This window comes from Geotrypetes seraphini, chromosome 5 (assembly GCF_902459505.1).
Source record: "Geotrypetes seraphini chromosome 5, aGeoSer1.1, whole genome shotgun sequence".
In the NCBI taxonomy this organism is placed as follows: domain Eukaryota; kingdom Metazoa; phylum Chordata; class Amphibia; order Gymnophiona; family Dermophiidae; genus Geotrypetes; species Geotrypetes seraphini.
Window position 1 is genome coordinate 123,916,866 of NC_047088.1, and position 18,485 is coordinate 123,935,350.

General features: G+C 46.2%; 1 protein-coding gene across 1 annotated transcript in view; it reads right to left on the reverse strand.

The window, feature by feature from the left end:
• The window catches only part of TRPM8 (transient receptor potential cation channel subfamily M member 8), a 2,182,726-nt gene that overhangs the window by 1,230,430 nt on the left and 933,811 nt on the right, over nucleotides 1-18,485 (reverse strand). The window contains 1 exon segment of the mRNA XM_033944097.1: nucleotides 8,010-8,128. Within this exon segment, the coding sequence (XP_033799988.1) occupies nucleotides 8,010-8,128 (119 nt within the window).

Below are 18,485 nucleotides of genomic sequence, written 5' to 3' on the forward strand. Positions count from 1 at the left end.
TCGCCTTTTTTACAGCTGCCGTTATCCATGCTGGGTTCTTTATTCGATTTTTCTTGCACTCTTTTCTGAACCTGGGGACGTACAGGTTCTGTGCTTCGTGCACCGTACGCTTGAGCAGGGTCCAGGCGCTTTCTACGGACTCTACCTTCCTTGTGCTGCCGTTGAGTTTCTTCCCCACCATTTTCCTCATTGCATCATAATTCCCTTTTCTGAAGTTGAGCGCTGTTGTTGTGGTTCTTTTCACCCTGGATGATCCCAGTTCTAGTCTGCACTGGATCATGTTGTGATCGCTGTTTCCCAGTGGGTCTAATACCGCTACTTCCTTTGCAGGTCCCTCCAGTCCACTGAAGATTAGATCAAGAGTAGCTTCTCCTCGTGTAGGTTCCATGACCAGCTGTTCCAGGAAGCAGTCCCTCGTGGCTTCCAGGAATTTGGTCTCTCTCTCGCAACTTGAGTGCCCGATACTCCAGTCTATCCCAGGGTAGTTGAAGTCTCCCATCACCACCACACTTCCATTCTTGCATACCTGCCGCAGTTCCGTCTCCAGGTCCCGGTCGATTTCTTCCGATTGGCCAGGCGGACGATAGTATAGACCCAATTTGATGTCTGCTCCAGATCCTCCTGGTAGCTTAACCCATATTGATTCCAAGCCTTCCGACCTTACTGCTGTTTCCATTTTGGTTGAGGGTATGGAGTCTTTTATGTATAGCGCTATTCCTCCACCCTTCTTGTGTGTCCTGTCTCTCCTGTAAAGTTTGTACCCTGGTATGACCACATCCCATTTATTATCATCAGCCCACCACGTTTCTGTGATTCCAATTATGTCCAGGGCTTTTTGACTGGCTATAATTTCCAGCTCTCCCATTTTGGCCCTGAGGCTCCTCGCATTTGTGTAGAGGCAATATAGGTCCTGATTTGTCGTCCGCCCTGCTGTTTTCTTTCCATGGCTCGGCGCTCCCACCTGGCTTGCCTTTACTCGGTCATCCACCTCCCGTGGCGTGTCCGTTTTGCCCCCATCCAGTATCTCCTTTTTTGGATGGTCCTCTTGCTCCCATTGTTCTCTTTCAACCATGCCTGTTAGGCTCGTTTGTGCACTGGGCCCCTGCATTGCATCTGTGGGCCTTTTTTCTGAAGATTTCCACTCAACCCTTTTGTTTAAAAGATCCCTCCCAGTCCCTTTGTCCAAAAAGTCCCTCTCAGCCCCTTTGTCCAAGAGTTCCCACTCGGTCCCTTTGTCCAAAAGTGTCTCCTCAGTCCCTTTGTACAAAAAGTCCCTCTCAGCCCCTTTGTCCAAGAGTTCCCACTCGGTCCCTTTGCCCAAAAGTGTCCCCTCAGTCCCTTTATCCAAGAAGCCTCTCATAGTCCCTTTGCCCAAGAATTTTCTCTCAGTCCCTTTGTCCAAAAGATCCCACTCGGTCCCAAGCTCTCTTTTGCAATGTCCTTGTTCGGTATCATTTTTTGATACCAATGTCCGGTGTGTCGAGGCCAGATCGACTTCCGGCTTTCCCCTTCTCTTCAGTTTAAAGCTAGGTCTATGGCGTTTTGGATGTTTCTTGCCAGCTGCCTCGTCCCAGCTGTGCTCAGGTGCAGTCCATCTCTCCTGTAGAGCTTGTTCTTCCCCAAGAAGGTCGTCCAGTTTCGAACAAAGTGGAATCCCTCCTCCTCGCACCATCTCCTCAGCCATCCGTTCATTACTTGTAGTTCGCTCTGTCTTCTTGCGTCTGCTCTCGGTACTGGTAGGATCTCCGAGAAGGCTATCCTATTTGATCTCAGCTTCAGTTTCCGCCCCAGGATCCTGAACTGCTCAGTCAGTGTAGTCCGGTTGAAATTTTTCCTGCTGACGTCGTTGGTTCCAATGTGGATTACAACTGCCGTCTCCTCTGTCTCGGCTCCCTCCAGGATTCTATCAATTCTGCTGATGACGTCCGTTGTTCTTGCCCCCGGGAGACATGTCACTAGTCGGTCCTCCCTTCCTCCGGCAATGTGACTGTCCACTTCTCGCAGGATTGAGTCTCCTACTACAACAGCAGATTTCCCCTTCCTCAGATGTCTCTCTGGTCTCAGGTCCGTGTCCTCCGGGCTCTGCTGGATCTCCGCTGGTCCTTCCGCCAGGTCCTGTTGGGTACCATCATCTGCATTTTCAGACCCTACGCTAGGTCCCACTCCCATGGTGTTTGTTGGTTCCTGACCTCCAGCTGCCGGTTCCCGTCTGATACGCTGGTGGTCCTGTGCCTCTGCCATCTGCCAGGCCTCCTCTATGTACTTCTCGAGCTCTCTGACTTGTTCTGAGATGTGGCTCTCTCTGGTAGTCTCCTCCGTTTCCCCACACTGTTCCTCTATTGAGCAGAGTCCCTCCAGCTCCTGGACTCTAACCTGCAGCCTTCCGACCTCCCTCCTCAGGCTATCCAGTTCCTGGCATCGATTGCATATGTATGCCCGCCTCCCAAAGGGGAGGTAGTCATACATATGACATTCGATGCAGTATACTGGGTAGCCCTGCTGGATTCCTGCAGCCTCCATTTCTCTGTTTTCTTTCCTGTGTTCTGTAAGAGAAGAGAGAGAAAGAGAATGAGAATGAATCGCGAATAAATTAGAGAAAATGTACCTCAGGAATTTCTCTACTGGGCTGCCTGTGCTCCTGGCTCCTTCTTAAGGCTCCTCCGCAAAGGCGCTCCCGCTAAGGCGAGCGCCTTTGCCGCGCGCCGAACGGCTGCACGCCGTTGGCTCCCTGCCTTTTAAGGGGGAGCCCGGCTGAAGTCGCTGAAGTCGCTGACGCGATGTGAGTGGGCGGAGCTAGCTCTCGCCCGCCTCTGGCTCACCGCGCCCCCTCGCCTTTCTCCTCTCCTGCTCGCTGCCGCTGGAATCGGCAGCGAGCCCTGTAGCTTCTGCCCTCGCCTGCCTGCCTCCTCTCCTGGCCGCGGCTCCCTGCCTTTTAAGGGGGAGCCCGGCTGAAGTCGCTGAAGTCGCTGACGCGATGTGAGTGGGCGGAGCTAGCTCTCGCCCGCCTCTGGCTCACCGCGCCCCCTCGCCTTTCTCCTCTCCTGCTCGCTGCCGCTGGAATCGGCAGCGAGCCCTGTAGCTTCTGCCCTCGCCTGCCTGCCTCCCATGTCCAGCATGGGGTTTGGAACGGCCAAATTTATGTCCCTACTGGCACTCTCTTCTGCACACTGGACCTCCGCCGACAGGACACCGCTTCGGATTTCCATCCACACCTCACTTCGGAAGCCCGTTCCATAGACAGTCCTCCAACGATCTTCCTCCTGCTCCCTTTAAGAAGATATGCTGGTGCCAGGCCTGTGGCGCCTATCCCTCGGGTCGGAGAGCAGCTTTTGCTACCAGAGTGGGGGAGAGTGCTTTTGGACCAGTGGGTCCACAAGGTTCTCAGTGTGGGTTTCTGACTGCAGCTTCACCCTGTTGGAATTCTTCCTGGCTTCGCCCACTGGTAATCTGGAAAGAGCCCGGCGCATGCAGGCCACAGTTCGCCGATTGCTAGATCTGGTAGCAATTGAACCTGTTCCTTGACAACTTGGGATGCTCAATATACTTCTTCAATACAATAAAAGGCTCTGAAGCCTGGAATCCTGTTCTGGACCTATGGGTCTTTCTGTCTTTCTTTCTGCGAGTTCTGCTTTCCGGATGGAAATGGTGCGTTGTAGCAACAGTGGCATCTGGGGAGTTTTTGGCTTCCTTTGTTCTCACGGAAGCGTACATCCTCATTCCATTTTTTTCCAGAACACTCGAGCTTTCTGAGATCTCATGTGCTAGGATGGTACTTTCAATTTGTGGCTCTGTCCTTTGGGCTGGCATCGGCACACAGATCTTTCACCATGGTCATGGTGGTAGTGGCTACCCTCTTGAGCTTGCAGAGTGTGCTAGTCCATCTGTACCTTGATGACTAGCTGATCAGAGCCCCCTCGCTGGAGGTGGGCCACAAGGCGGTTCACCAGGTGGTGCTTCTGCTGGAGCGTCTCGGCTGGGTATTTATTCTGAAGAAGAGCCACTTTGAGCTGACGCAGGTTTTAGAGTATCTGGGAGTCAGGTTGCACATGGGCAGGAACCAGGGGGTTTCTGCTAGTCTCCAGGAAGCTCTTTCTTCAAAGTGCATTCAGGCCCTGTTGGAGGTTTAGGCTCTGATGGCCTGGCAGTACCTGCAGGTTCTGGGTCTCATGGTTGTGACTATGGATGTGATTCTGTTGGCCAGAGCTCGACTCCATCCTTTTCAACTGTCCCTCCTGTCTCGATGGAGTCCCCAGCGGGATTAGTTGGGGGTAAAGTTGCCTTGGTTGGGAGCGGCTCCGCAGCAGCATGCTGTGGTGGTTGAACCCTGTTACTCTGGTCAGAGGGCTTCCTCTGTGAGTTTTGGTCTGGGTGTCCCTAACAATGGACGTGAGTCTGTCCAGTTGGGGGGCAGTTTGCAGGTCTGTCCCAGTGCAAGGCCTGTGGACTGCACTGGAGAGCAGATGATCGATGAACTCGTCAAGTGTTACGGTCTCTGGACATGCATCTCCTTTTGAGATACCTGGAGGTCATGAATGTTTTCTGTCTTTCGGAACATCTGTTTATCCTGATGGGTCCCGTACGTCGGGGTCGGCCTGCTTCTAAGGCCACCATCTCTAGATGGATCCATGCAGATTATAAGTCAGCAGGTAAGAAGCCTCCTCTTGGGATGAAAGCTCATTCTACTAGAGGACAGGCTTCCTTGTAGTCTGAATTCACTGCAGTCTCTTCTGAGGAGATTTTTAGGGTGGCCCCTTGGGCCTCTCTTCATGCATTTCCTGTTTTATCGACTTCATGTGTCAGCTATGCAAGAATTAGCTTTTGGGGCTTCAGTCCTGGCGAAAGGTTCATCGGGTGCCCCTGATATGTTGGGACTGCTTTGATACGTCCCATTCATGAAGCTTCCAGAAGTTATTGTACAAGAACGAAAGATTTGGTTAATTACCTCTGCTAATATTCTTTCTTGTAAATATCTTCTGGAAGCTTCATACCCGCCCGTCTATTCTGTCTGATTCACAGGTCACCTGCCAGTAACTGGTAAACTGGATTTCTGTTTTTTGACCAGCCTTGCTGAGAATCTCATGTTTGGTCTTTCTAAGTAAAGTTTGAGGGGTTACAGAGATCCCTCAGTGGTGGCCCCTTCTGCATCCTAGGGTTGTGACTCCTTTATTCAAAGTTATCCTGTTCTCCATTTTTTGATGTTCAAATTTGATGTTATGCAAAGTTTGGCCTTTCAGCACTAACTGTTTTGATTTTGTTTTTCATGAGCAGAATTGATATGTAGCAGGAAGTCCCCGCACCCCTCTTTCTCATCTTTCCGGTGTTTCCTGTTTGTACTAGATATCCTGACTTTGGTACTGACTGGGTTTCCAGGGGTAGGTGCCAGAGATGACCACTAGAGGGAGAGGCTAGTGTTTGATTTTGAGTCCCTGCAGCACCAAGGCTGAAAGTGATTGATAACCCATTCATGAAGCTTCCAGAGGATATTTACAAGAAAGAAGATTAGCAGAGATAAGTAACCTAATCGTTCGTTGGGAGGGGAAACCCTGTCATTTGCAGCATGTAGGCCCTGTAGGCAGGAGGGAGTGAGCTTCCCTCCTGCCATTTGCTCTTCCGAAGGTACAAGGGGTGCCAGGGATATGGGAGGGGGCCCAGGAATGTTGGGGGGATGTGAGTGGGCAGAAATGTTGGGCCATGTTGGGGGAGGTCTGAGATGTCAGGAGGATGTTGGGGATGTCAGGGGGAGGGGTGGAGGTCTCCATGGCTCAGATGATCCTGGCAGAGGGAATCCCTATCAGCTGAGCCAACAAGAATCCACGAAACCACACAGCTGATGGGGATTCCTACTGCTGCAATCAGACAAGGTAGTTAGTTGGTGGGTACGTCTACAAAACTTGCTTTTGTACGTTTTTCATGTGGATGTTTTTATTTCTGAAAACGGGCAAAAAAGGTAAATGTCCTAAGGATCAAAACGTATACCTAGCTCATTTTCAAAAATAAAAGATAGACGTTTGGCAGCTTTGAAAATGGACATTTTTCCCTGCTGGGTTTGTGGATGTCTTGCAGGCAAATGGAACAATTGGCTTAGTAACGTTTTTGCGATCTCATCATCCTACTTCAATTTTAGAAAACAGGTAAAAATGAGATTGTTCAATCGATTTGTTAACTAAGAATCTTCTCTGCTCTGCTTACTCAACCAGTATTCCTAATGAACTACACAGCTTTCATATTCCTTCTTTATGTAAGATTGTATAACTCTCATATTCCTTCATTATGTAAGATTGTATTGCTGACTTTGATTGTAACCTCTTCGCTGACTTTGACTGTAGCCTCTTTGCTGATTGTCCAGCGCTTCTTGCTGTAAACCGCCTCAAACTTCTATGGCTTTGGCAGTATATAAGAACAAAATTATTATTATTATTACTAGTTTAGCCCGTTACATTAACGGGTGCTAGCAGCCCTTCTCCCTTACTTTTACCTCATCCCTGTCCAGCAGCACCCCCACCCATTCCCTGCTCCCCCTATATAGCAGTAGTCCTTCTCCTTTTATCTCCCCCTGTTCAGCATCACCCCCCCATTTCCCGCTCCCCATATCCAGCAGTATTGTATTTTTTTAGTTGAAAGACGCGGCGGTGGCTCCTCTCATGATCCCCACCTGCGTCGGAAGTCCAACACAGGCGGGGTTCGTGAGAGGAGCCACCGCCACGTTTTTCAACTAAAAAATACAATACGGCAGGGAGCAGGCCAGACTGAAAAACAGCAAGGAGCAGCAGAGAGCATGGCAGAGCGAAAAACATGTGCATGCGCACTCCTACCTGTTGCTACAGCTCACGGAAAAGCGGCGCACACTTAGGAACTGCGCATGCGCGGCCTAGCGTTTTATTATATTAGATTATTAATCGGCACAGTAATTGACCATGCGATTTAAAACTGATTAAAAACTCATTAAGAATAAAAAGTAGGTGCTATGAGGCATCTACAGTTTAGGCACCATTAAAGCATCTACAGCATGATGCCTACTAGCACCTTATGTCTAAGTGTGTGTGGTTAGGTACGATTCACTAAAGAATTTAGGTGTCTGCAATGTAGGCCAGAAAAACCCTGGCTTACATTGTAGACGCCTAAGTTTTCTGGTGGGCGCTGTTAGTTGTGATCTTTAAACAGTGCCTAAGCATGATTGACAGCCATTTTTGAACATAGCAACATAGTAGATGATGGCAGATAAAGACCCGAATGGTCCATCCAGTCTGCCCAACCTGATTCAATTAAAATTTCTTTTAAATTTTTTCTTCTTAGCTATTTCTGTGCAAGAATCCAAAGCTCTACCCGGTACTGTGCTTGGATTCCAACTGCCGAAATCTCCGTTAAAACCTACTCCAGTCCATCTACACCCTCGCAGCCATTGAAGCCCTCCCCAGCCCATCCTCCACCAAACAGCCATATACAGACACAGACACAGGCCTTAGTTCAATTTTTTATATTATTTTCTGATTCTAGATCCTCTGTGTTCTTCCCATGCTTCTTTGAACTTGGTCACAGTTTTACTCTCCACCACCTCTCTCGGGAGCGCATTCCAGGCATCCACTACCCTCTCCGTAAAGTAGAATTTCCTAACATTGCCTTTGAATCTACCAACCCTCAACCTCAAATTATGCCAATTTGGTTGCTGTTTATAGAATCTGACCCTCTGTGTTCAATTTCTGAATTTGGCTCCTGCTTCTCTAACAGGCAGAGATTGAAAATGCTAAGGAAACAGTTTATATTTGCTCTGAGATATAGAGAATCTTGCATATATATAAAAGCTGCACCTACTAGCTATCTTAAAGACATATTTGTATGGCATCCCATATATACTGTCCGTGCCTGTCAGTCAAGATGTGTGATAGCTGGTCTGTATTGGAGAAGAAACTAAATTTTAAAAGCAGAGGGGTGGGTAGATAGGTAGACAGACAAGCAATCAAATAAATGAACAAATTGAATGAATGAGCAAAGTAAGCCAGTTTGCTTTTTACCTCCCACCGTCGGTCATTGGTAAAGATCTCATCACTGGCAAGTTCCAACTGGTTCCACTCTAGCAGAAGTTTCAGCTGTGCATTCCAGTTATCCTTGTCCTGATCATTGGTACTGAAAGCTATAGTTTAAAAAAGGAGAACTTTGAAATCCAGAGAATTAATTGGTCAAAGTTAGTTCAAATTAATGTCATGTAGTGAATAACATTAGGCAGCTTTGTTACTGGGATTATGGTATATAACAAATTAGGTTGTTTCTACAGAAAGAATTGTGGACTTGATATATATTTTTGGCCTGTCTCTGAATAAGATGCCGGACTTGGTGGCAACTTAAGATGCAGTTGAGAATCGTGTACTGGCCTCCTATACAGAATTGCATCTACCTGAAAGGGCAGATGCCTTACCCCTAATTCTCTAAACGGTGCCAGTTAAAGAATCGCGCCTGCCTGATCACAAATATAAATAGCTCAGCCATCTATCTTTACCAAGGGATCCCCTGCCATCAGTTGATTGCGGCAAGGGAATCCCCGATCAGCTGATCTGGCAGAACTCCTCAAAACTGTGGCTTTAGGGAGTCCTGATGGATCAGCTGAGCCAGCTGCAGCAGAGGATACCTCTGACACCCACCCCCCAACATCCGCAATTAGCAGCAGGGATGCCCGCTCCCTCCTGCCTAATATCCCTTGATCCCCTGACACTAGGGTTGGCAGATTTTACGTTCGTAAAATCAAGACCCCTAGACCCACCCCCCAGACTTGCCCATCCCTGCCCCGTTATACCTTAGTTCTGTCCCTAATCCTGTCCTAGCCCCGCTCCCGCTGCTTACTCTTTCAAAGTTTTGAAAAGCTGTCCGGACCCCCGGACATGTCCTCAAAAGGAGGACATGTCTGGGGAAATTTGGACGTCTGGAAACCCTACCTGACACCCCCACATTCAATCAGCAGGAGGATGCTCACTCTCTCCTGCCTAACATCCTTGATTCCCCTACCTCCCACATCCAATTGGGTGGGGGTCTTAGATATTTGGGCCAATCAGGACCTTAGGCCCCACCCTAGTGCATCCAAAAATGCACAGGGAAAGGGAAAGCACACCATTTTGGAAGAGGTAGCCATTTGGACCGACTCTCTATGGTCAGACCACCGTTTATGTAGTTTCCAATTTAGCTGGCAAATAAGACGCTCCCCAACCAAATCCAAGGAGGCAAAAAGACCTAAGAAAATGGTAGCTAGCAGAAGTATGATGAATCCAGTAGAATTCTGGTTACACTATGACATAACTTCTAGTTCAGACTCAGACTCCTTTTCAGCGGACTCTTGGACCAACATGAGTACGCAGATATTAAACAAAATGGCCCCCACTAAACTAAGAAAAGTAAGACATAAGAAACTGGATGGCTGGTACAATACTGAGTTAGGAAATGTGAAATGGGAGTTACAGAAACTCGAAAGAAAATGGTTGAAATCAGGGGACAGTGTGGGGAGGTCAAATGGGATACAAAAATTAAACGAATACAAAAAACTAATAATAAAGAAGCGCACTAACTTTTATGCCCAAAAAATCAGATCACCGAACACCAACAGTAGAAATCTCTTTGAATTAGTCAACAATCTTTATGATATATGGGCCTTCTCATGTTCTAACCCAGATTCCCCACCATCTGCAGACGATCTGGCTGAATTTTCAACAACAAAATCAACAATTTGAGATCTAAACTAATGGGCTCCACAACCAACCATTTAAATTACCCAGTTGCCCAACTCAAAGATGATCCTAGGGTAGATATGGCCTGGAATAACTTTACTACTCCATCCTGGCAACAATTCTCTAAATATTACATTAAATACACTGATTCCTACTGCAGATTAGACTGCTGCCCCCCAAATATAATTAAAGTTGCTCCAGTCACATTTAAAGCCAAGTTATACAATTGGCTCTCCTCTCTTTTACTAACCGGTACCTTCCCCGAGGATTTAGGCCAGATTCTGATCACCCCAATCATCAAAAATCCTAAAGAATCTGTATTTGATCTGAGAACACCCAATGAACGTCCAAAACGATTTCAAAATTCTAACGGCTTCTATGACGTCAGACGCTACTTTATGGTTAGGGTTAGGGCTAGAGTTAAGTAGCTCATTAGCTCAGTGAGTAAAACGTGCTGTACCAATCATCCATAGGTTGTGAGTTCAACTCCCGGCTTGTTTTTTACTTGATTATAACATGAGGGGTTTATGCTGCAGGAGTGTGTTGTTGGGGTGTTGCAGGGGTGTCTAGGATGACAGAGAAGTCACTTGCATTTTCAACAACGCATTTGAATTTCTTAAGACGAAACCTTAGTGAGCCGGGGGAGGGAGGTCACCGCAGCCTCGCGCCTCAGATGAAAAGGTTCATTTTTTATGGACCGTGTAAGCTGATCTGGGACAGTCTTCAGCGACTCGGAGCCCTCCTCCCGGCTGGGCAGAAGGAGGAGGCTTTGGCGGTGGTGGTTTTGGTGGTGAGTGAGGGCGGGAGGGGGGAATCACCTGGCTGCTGCATCTGCACTCCTGCTGGCCACAGACCTACTGATCACAGAGCAGAGATCACAGAAGCACGCAGGTATGTGCGCATGCGCGGCTAGTGTTTTATTATATAGGATATACACCTATCGTATCTCATTTTCATCACAAACACATTAGCGAGACTATACACAATACATTACAAAGTTGAGCTTGGGTTTGATAAAATAAACAGCATAATTTTGACTCTGTATTACATTTATTGAACCATACTTAAGAATATGGGTGTTGCATCCGTGACAACGATGCTTTACAACATTGAGCTACCAGTCTTTTGCCGCAACTGACTGTGATATGATAGCTAAGTAGAGTATACTTTAGCACATCACTAAGGTATGCTATGACAGGGAAACCAGAGACACAGGTGTAGGTCAGTGAGTAAAAGCACTATATCGATCATCTGTAGGTTGTGAGTTCAACTCCCGGCTTGTCTTTTACTTGTGGCATATCTACCTTCCAGGTGCACCTTGATGATGTCACAATGAGATCAGCATTGTGCTGCTTGCTACTTCCTCTTCCTGTGAACTAGAAGCCACATCTGTGTTTTGATTCTGTTTCTAAGTTGGGCCAGTGTAAGTTATGGGATTTACCTTTGTTCTGAAGAATGAGCTGATTGTTGCAATGTTTTAAGACCAGGAGAGTGTTCTTTCGAGCAAGATATCACTTCTAAACTATCCTCTCTGAAATAATGTCTCTGGGAAATCGAGAGAAAGCTTATTGGATGATTTAGGGTGCCTTTCCTGCCAGTCTTTGTGGAACTTAAACGAAGTTTATATGGTGTTCAAAGTCCTATCCTTTCCACTTCTAATAGGAGGTGAGTATGACATTTCTGTACAGCTTTCTGTGTAGCATACATCTACCGGTTCCCACCTTCCATACTGATAAAAAGATCAACACCCACTTGGTATGTTTCATCTTCTAGTTCTCCTTTGAAACATAACATATTTTTTTTCCTTGTATTAATGGTAAACTGTACAATTCTGATATCCTAGAGGAAAAAGATACAACACAGCAGTGTTCTCTGTCTGCCATTCCCTACCTCACTGATATTGCTAGATCAACTAATATATAGTTTACAAAATGGTATACTGTGTTTTAGTTATCTTTTTCATCATCCTATACTTACAATGCTGAATGAGTGATAATAAAGAGTATAAATAAAGTATAATTTAAAAAAAAAAAACCGTACCCACGTCTATCATGGGTCCATTGGAGACGTCTTAATGACGTTTCAGAAACCTGCGTCTATTTTGCGCGAAGAGGTTGTAGGGACGTCTACCACACGCCTAAGTACCGCTTGATTGGCACTTGCGTTTCCCGGATGTCTAAAGCACGCCTATGTTAGACGTACTAATAGAGAATTTACCCCTTAATGTTAGCAATCATTTTGTATGAGGAGGGACTGGTATGGGAGAACAGTGGCCATGGGAGGCAAAGCAGCTGGACATGTTAAACCTGATTTCATAGAATCTCACTTTTACGTCAGGTCCACGACCTTCACGATGGGCCTTGCGAATCTCCATTGTTGCTTCCCACTGTCTTCAGCGCCCTTCTGACACTGCTTAATGGAACTTCCTATGAATGATGGTCAGGGTGATCTGTTTGCCTACTCTTGGTTGCCTGCTAACTAGACTGGTACATGTACTTTGCATGATCCGCTCCAGCTTCTTCCGGTTACTGCTGGCCGATGGTGAACACCTGGAAATCCCCTGTATTCAACACCAGGGGTCGCCAAAAGCGGTCTACTTCCACCAATTCCCTTAAAATAGAATAGATCATTGCTGTTTACGGACCTGCCACATGTGCCGAAGATGACACCTGGGGCTAACGGACCCCAATCTACATGCTGAACCGCATTATTCGTCTACAAGCTGATAACTGAGACCACTCGAGCTTTGAGTACCATTGGCAGAGCGAATGCTAAAATACACACTGCTATCTATCAGAACTGCCTAACTCTAGATAGAGGGTGGTGCCTGTGATAAATTCAACCTCTCCAACTGCTGCCTTGAAATTGAGTAAAGTGATTGAGGACGTTGTGGATCATATCACCAAACTGGCTCATGTTCCTGTCCAGACCTGGTGAGACCTTACTGCAGACTGGATCTCTGGTACCTTCGGCTCCTGGTTGCCCTCTGGTTCAGCAATAAAGACCATCTTGCTGGGTGCCACCCTGTCTTCTCTGCTCCTTTGCTGCCTGCCCTGTGTAGTCCCCATAGCCATAAAGTTGCTCCACCGAACTGTTGACTCTGCTGTTGACTGTTCCACTGCTGCTTTGGCCCTTGCGCTTCCCAAGTATCAACCAGTCCCTACAACTGATCCTGACCTTCCTCCTTTTTGTACTTTATCAGGCTCGTCTCCTTCCTCCTTCATTCGACTAGCCTGAAAGGGGGGACTGAAGGAGTCTGGGACTGGTTTTTCAAGTACTGAAGGAGTCTGGGACTGGTTTCTTAAGTGTTGAACTAAGTTTTCTCTTTAATAAAATGCTGAATTATGTTTAGCTGCAGACCTAACTTATCTCATGTTCTAGCCTGCCTGTACTGGGTGTTAGCTTGGACATTCTAACTTCTTATGCATAAACGATATGCAACAGAAAGACTGCAGGGCCTAGATAAGTGACTTGCTATTGACCTGCTAGTATGAGCTGAGGACCAATGATTGTTAAGAAAAGTAACACGTGAAAAGTTTTTTCTAGAATTCAGTTGTATAGCCAGAAGAATGTATAAATATCTCTGTAACGTCCTGTTTTCGGCACTTCTGAAGCCAGCTTGGAGCTTGGGAGTCGCATATGTATGCTAATAAACTATCTGTGCCTTCTTCAAGTTTCTAGGTTTTTTGGCTGCCCAAAGTGACCTTTCAAGGAAACAACTCACATGGGGGGGTGTTCATATATCTACTATAATAAAACACTAAGCGTGCATGCGCACTCTTACCGCGTGTTACGTGATCCGTATGTCCATGGCCGCATGCGTGCTTACAACGGCAGCTGAACCCAAAGTGAATCGCGGATCCAAACAGCCCTGGCAGCTGAACTAAATCGCAGCTCCACACACTACTACCACCCTAAGTTAATCGAGGCCCAACACACTACTCCCGCCCTTACAAAGGCTACCCTCCAAGCGAAATGTGATGGCAGCTAACCGCAAAGTGAATCGCGCTCTCACACTACTCCCACCCTTACAAAGGTCCAACACACTACTCCAACAAGCGAAAAGTGAATTGTAGACCCATGTGGGGAAGCGTTTGCAGCTTCTGCCAGCAGTGCCGGAGCTGGGGCCTGTCACCCTCACCTAAGCACTTCCCAGCACCTGCCTGCACTTGCACACAGCAGCAGCAGGGCCATCGTCGAAGGGAGCACAAATTGAGAGCAGCTTGAACGATTCCTCTTGCTTCTTGACTCAGAGTCCAGGCTCTCGGCTGACAACAAAAAGGCGGAACAAGGAGACCATGATCACTGTGAGTGAAAACCAAGCGTGAGTTTGAGGCATTAGCGAGCATGGTTGCCATGGAAACCCAGCCGCAGAACAGAAATGATGCTGTCACAAGAGTCAGTGAAAGGGGAGCAGGATCGACATGCACAGCCACTTGCAGCAGGGGCTTATAGGGCACGAGAGCTGCAGTTGTAGAGACTGAGGAAGGGAATGTTCAGAGAAAGAAGAACTGAGACTGAAGAAGGAATTTAAAAAAAGGAAGAGACACCAACAGGGAAACAGGATCAGGAGCATACAAAGAAAACAGGAGAGTGTAGAAGTTTGCAGTAATCAAAAACATATAGAGAAAGGAGAGCAGAGACCCCTGCAAGAAGAGAAAAAGAGCAAAGAGACTGGGGATGAGAAAGAGAGCAGAAATGCTTGCAGGGAGATAAAGCACGGCAGTAATGTTACAGCTGGAGAGGGCAAAATGAGGAAGAAAGCAGAGATAGCGCTGCACAGGGAAATGGAGGGGGACAGAGACAGACATATATTCTAGCTGGTGATTGCTTCCCTCCGTCACCGCAGAGCAAAGAGAGCAAGCAGCAGGGTATTCTCTCATGGGCCAATGTGGGCCAAATTAGGGTATTCACTCGCTGGCCAAATTTAATTACCCTGCAGGCCAAATTTGGCCCTTGGGCCAGAGTTTGACACCCCTGCCCTACATCTATCAGGTAAAGTTATCATATTGGCTTGATAGCTTCTAATACTGTCTGTGTAGCAGGCCTCTATCAACATATATAATGTACAAAGGTCTCAGAAAACAAAATGGGAAGCGGTAACTATATCCAGTAATGTTCTGCTTCCTTTCATGCTTGTACCAATCCCCAATAATGCCCAGTGACTACCAACAATGGCACACACACTCACAAACCTTGCCCTACATGGCACCCCCATCCTTTCTTGTGCTGCGCCCATGATATATCAGACTTTCAGTTGTGAATCTATAAAATACTGAGTGGAGTGGACCAACCCTTGAGTTGATAACCATGTGGAAACATTAAAGAGTTCTCCAGAGGTAACAGATCCGAAGCATCAGGGGCAATTGAAAACACCAGCCAAACACAGGGTTACCCGTATGGCTCCGGAAAAAGGAGGATAGATTGAGACATCCAGGTTTTACTTCAATTGCTTTTAATGGAAGTAAAACACAGATGTCTCAATCTGTCCTCCTTTTTCTGGAGCCATATGGTAACTCTAACCAAACACCAAAATAGCAGGCTCTGTGGGATTTATTTCAAAGCCTAGCCAGGGAAAGTAGCTCTCTTTCCTAACCATAGTGAGGTTCAGTACCACTCCCTTCCAACTTTTTAAAAACATTCAGCAAATGGTCAGGTCTTAGTAACATATGTAGAGCACAAATTACAAATTGTCAAACCTGCCCCCCCCCCAAAAAAAAATAAAATCTTAAGTCCGTTTTGGGCCTAAGGCACTTGTCCAAAGTTGGTAGTGTCCAAAGTCCATTCTCAAAAAATATGTCCAAAGTATATATATTTTTAGAATCATCTACTTCTACGTCAAGTCATTTGATCATCCGGACCGCTAATTCATCTATCTTGGGGTACCATTCATGTCCAAAAAATTGTCCAAGCCCAAAATGCCTAGAAAAAGACCTTTTGGATGTGGGAGGGATCAGCAAAGTAATGGACTGCCCACCCAGACATAGCAGCATAGTAGTGGGCCACCTTACAGGGCACTGCTGTGAACTTCACAAAAAGGGTACCATATAAAAATCTGAACACAACTCCCTTATAGGTCATGGTGCGGTCCCCAAAACCTACTATACCTACCTGTCTACCACCTCAATAGCCCTTAGGGCTAAAAGTGCTACCTGTATGGCAGTAGAGGGAGAGTTTGGTGGCCTCACATTTTTCACCATGAATGCAGTAGTTAGAGTAGATTATGGGCCTGGGTCCTCCTTTCTATGGCTCACTAGCCCACCCCCAGACTACTTAAGACACCTCTGTGCAGCTCTACTAGGTTTTCCTATGCCAGGTGCTGATGTTCTGGAGGCAGATATGTGCTTTTTTATTCCAATTTTTATGGCGGTGGAGGAGGGTTCAGTGATCACTGGGGGAGTACGTGTGTGTTTGGGGGGGTCTGTACTTTGTCCATGCAGTGGTAATCTAGTCACTTTGAAGACCTTCTGGACACTTATACCTGTTTTTAGATCGCCTAAGTCACAACATATCAGTTCCATCTAGGCAGTATCGTTAAATTTTCAATTATCGCTGCAGGACGACTAAGTCTAGGTTGGCCCACATCTCGCTTACCTCCCACCCTAGCCACGCCTTCAAAAATGCCCCTTTTTACTCTGGGCGCACAGTGGCACTGAAAAGGCCTAAGCTGCTTTTAGATACATCTAAACCCATTTCAATTATCGGCACTTGGACGACCTGTCTTTTTGATCATCTAAGTGCCAATTTAGGCAGGTTTTTAGACGTATTTCCATTTTGATTACACAGGTCAACACATCGCTTTCATCAGAGTTAATGTTGGATGGGTTTTGTAGCATTTTTCATGCTGATTTCAAATCTGTGTTTAGTTTTTCATTAGCATGTTACATTTTTGTGATGAGGCTCATTATATATAATTATAAATGTTAATTATATATAATTATAAATGTTAATATATCATGCATTTATAGGATAAACATATAAGGAGGGTTAATGACAGTTGTCTTTGGGTTTTTTATGCTACAGGCATCCAGATAGTTTATATTACTTCTGTGGTTCATTTATGACATAAGCACATCACCCAATTACCGTAGATCTGAAGATAGTATACAAATTGTACTTTGGCTGACCACTGGGTGACCAGGATAAGTCTTGGGCTCCACATATCATCTGTACCAGTTGTTCCAATGGACTTTATGTCTGGCTCATTTGACAAAAGGCAGCGATATCATTTGTAATCCCAATGATATGGAGGGAACCGTGAGACCATATTAAAGATTGCTACTTTTGCCTTGTGAACACAAGTGGATTCTCAGCTATTACTAAGCACAAAATTATATATCCTAGGGGGCGTGTCCAAGCCACAGACAAGATGGACGCCTGATTCTCACTCTCCTCCTCCACAATCACTGTTATTGTTTGCCAGACAAGATTATTGGACTCTTTAGGAACTTTTCTACTGCTTTCCTAAAAGGAGAAAATGTTAGCTTCCAAACCATGTAAAATGGATGTTTCTCAGAGTTCAACTTCTGGTTTAAAAAGAACCAAACCAAGTCCACCGACACCAGAAAAAATGGCCCCTGAAAAGAAAGCTGCAACCTCTAACGATGTTATGTTGGATGAACTCAGAGCTCTCAGAGAATTGACCACCAGACACTTTGAGACAACAAAAGACCTTAAAGAGGACTTAGCTGCAATTAACTCTTCACTTCACTGAAAGATTGGAGAAACTGGGTCTCTTTTCTCTGGAGAAGAGGAGACTTAGAGGGGATATGATAGAGACTTACAAGATCATGAAGGGCATAGAGAGAGTAGAGAGGGACAGATTCTTCAAACTTTCAAAAAATAAAAGAACAAGAGGGCATTCGGAAAAGTTGAAAGGGGACAGATTCAAAACGAATGCTAGGAAGTTCTTTACCCAACGTGTGGTGGACACTTGGAATGCGCTTCCAGAAGACGTAATAGGGCAGAGTAAGGTACTGGGGTTTAAGAAATGATTGGACAATTTCCTGCTGGAAAAGGGGATAGAGGGGTATAGATAGAGGATTACTGCACATGTCCTGGACCTGTTGGGCTGCCGCGTGAGCAGATTGCTGGGCACGATGGACCTCAGGTCTGACCCATTGCTTATGTTCTTATGTTCTTTCTGCTTTCCAACTGAAAATTGAAAAACTTGAATCCCGTGCCGATTCTATTGTTCTTGAAACAGCTCAATACCAAGACCTAACTGACAAGAAGATAAAAAAACTAGAACAAGATCTGGAAGACCTGGCTAATCATAGCCGTCGAAGTAATGTGCGCATAATTGATTTAAAAGAAGGCATTGAAGGAAATGATATAACTGCCTTGATATTGCTGATGCTCTGGACATTGCCATCACATCTGCGTCCAAATCAGCCTTCTCCGAGACCTATAGTAGGCAAGTTCCTTCATTTTCTACAAGCACTACGAATTCTCACGGTGGCTAGAAATCACCCTGGACTGACCATAGAAGGCAGGAAAATTTTGCTGGTCCCAGATCTCGCAAAAATCTTTCCTAACCATGCGGCCGTGCCTAAAATCTCTGGGAGCATGCTTTGGCCTACAATACCCGGCACGTATGGTAGTTACCCATAACAACTCAACGAAGGTCTTCGACTCACTGGAGCTACTGCAAATCTTCCTGGATCAACTTCAGTCCAAAAGCCCAGGACCTTGATTCCTTCACTAACAATAATCGATCCTGTTCAACCTCGCTTACCAGATTTACTGACATGCTCTGTGTAATGACAAAGTGGTTGT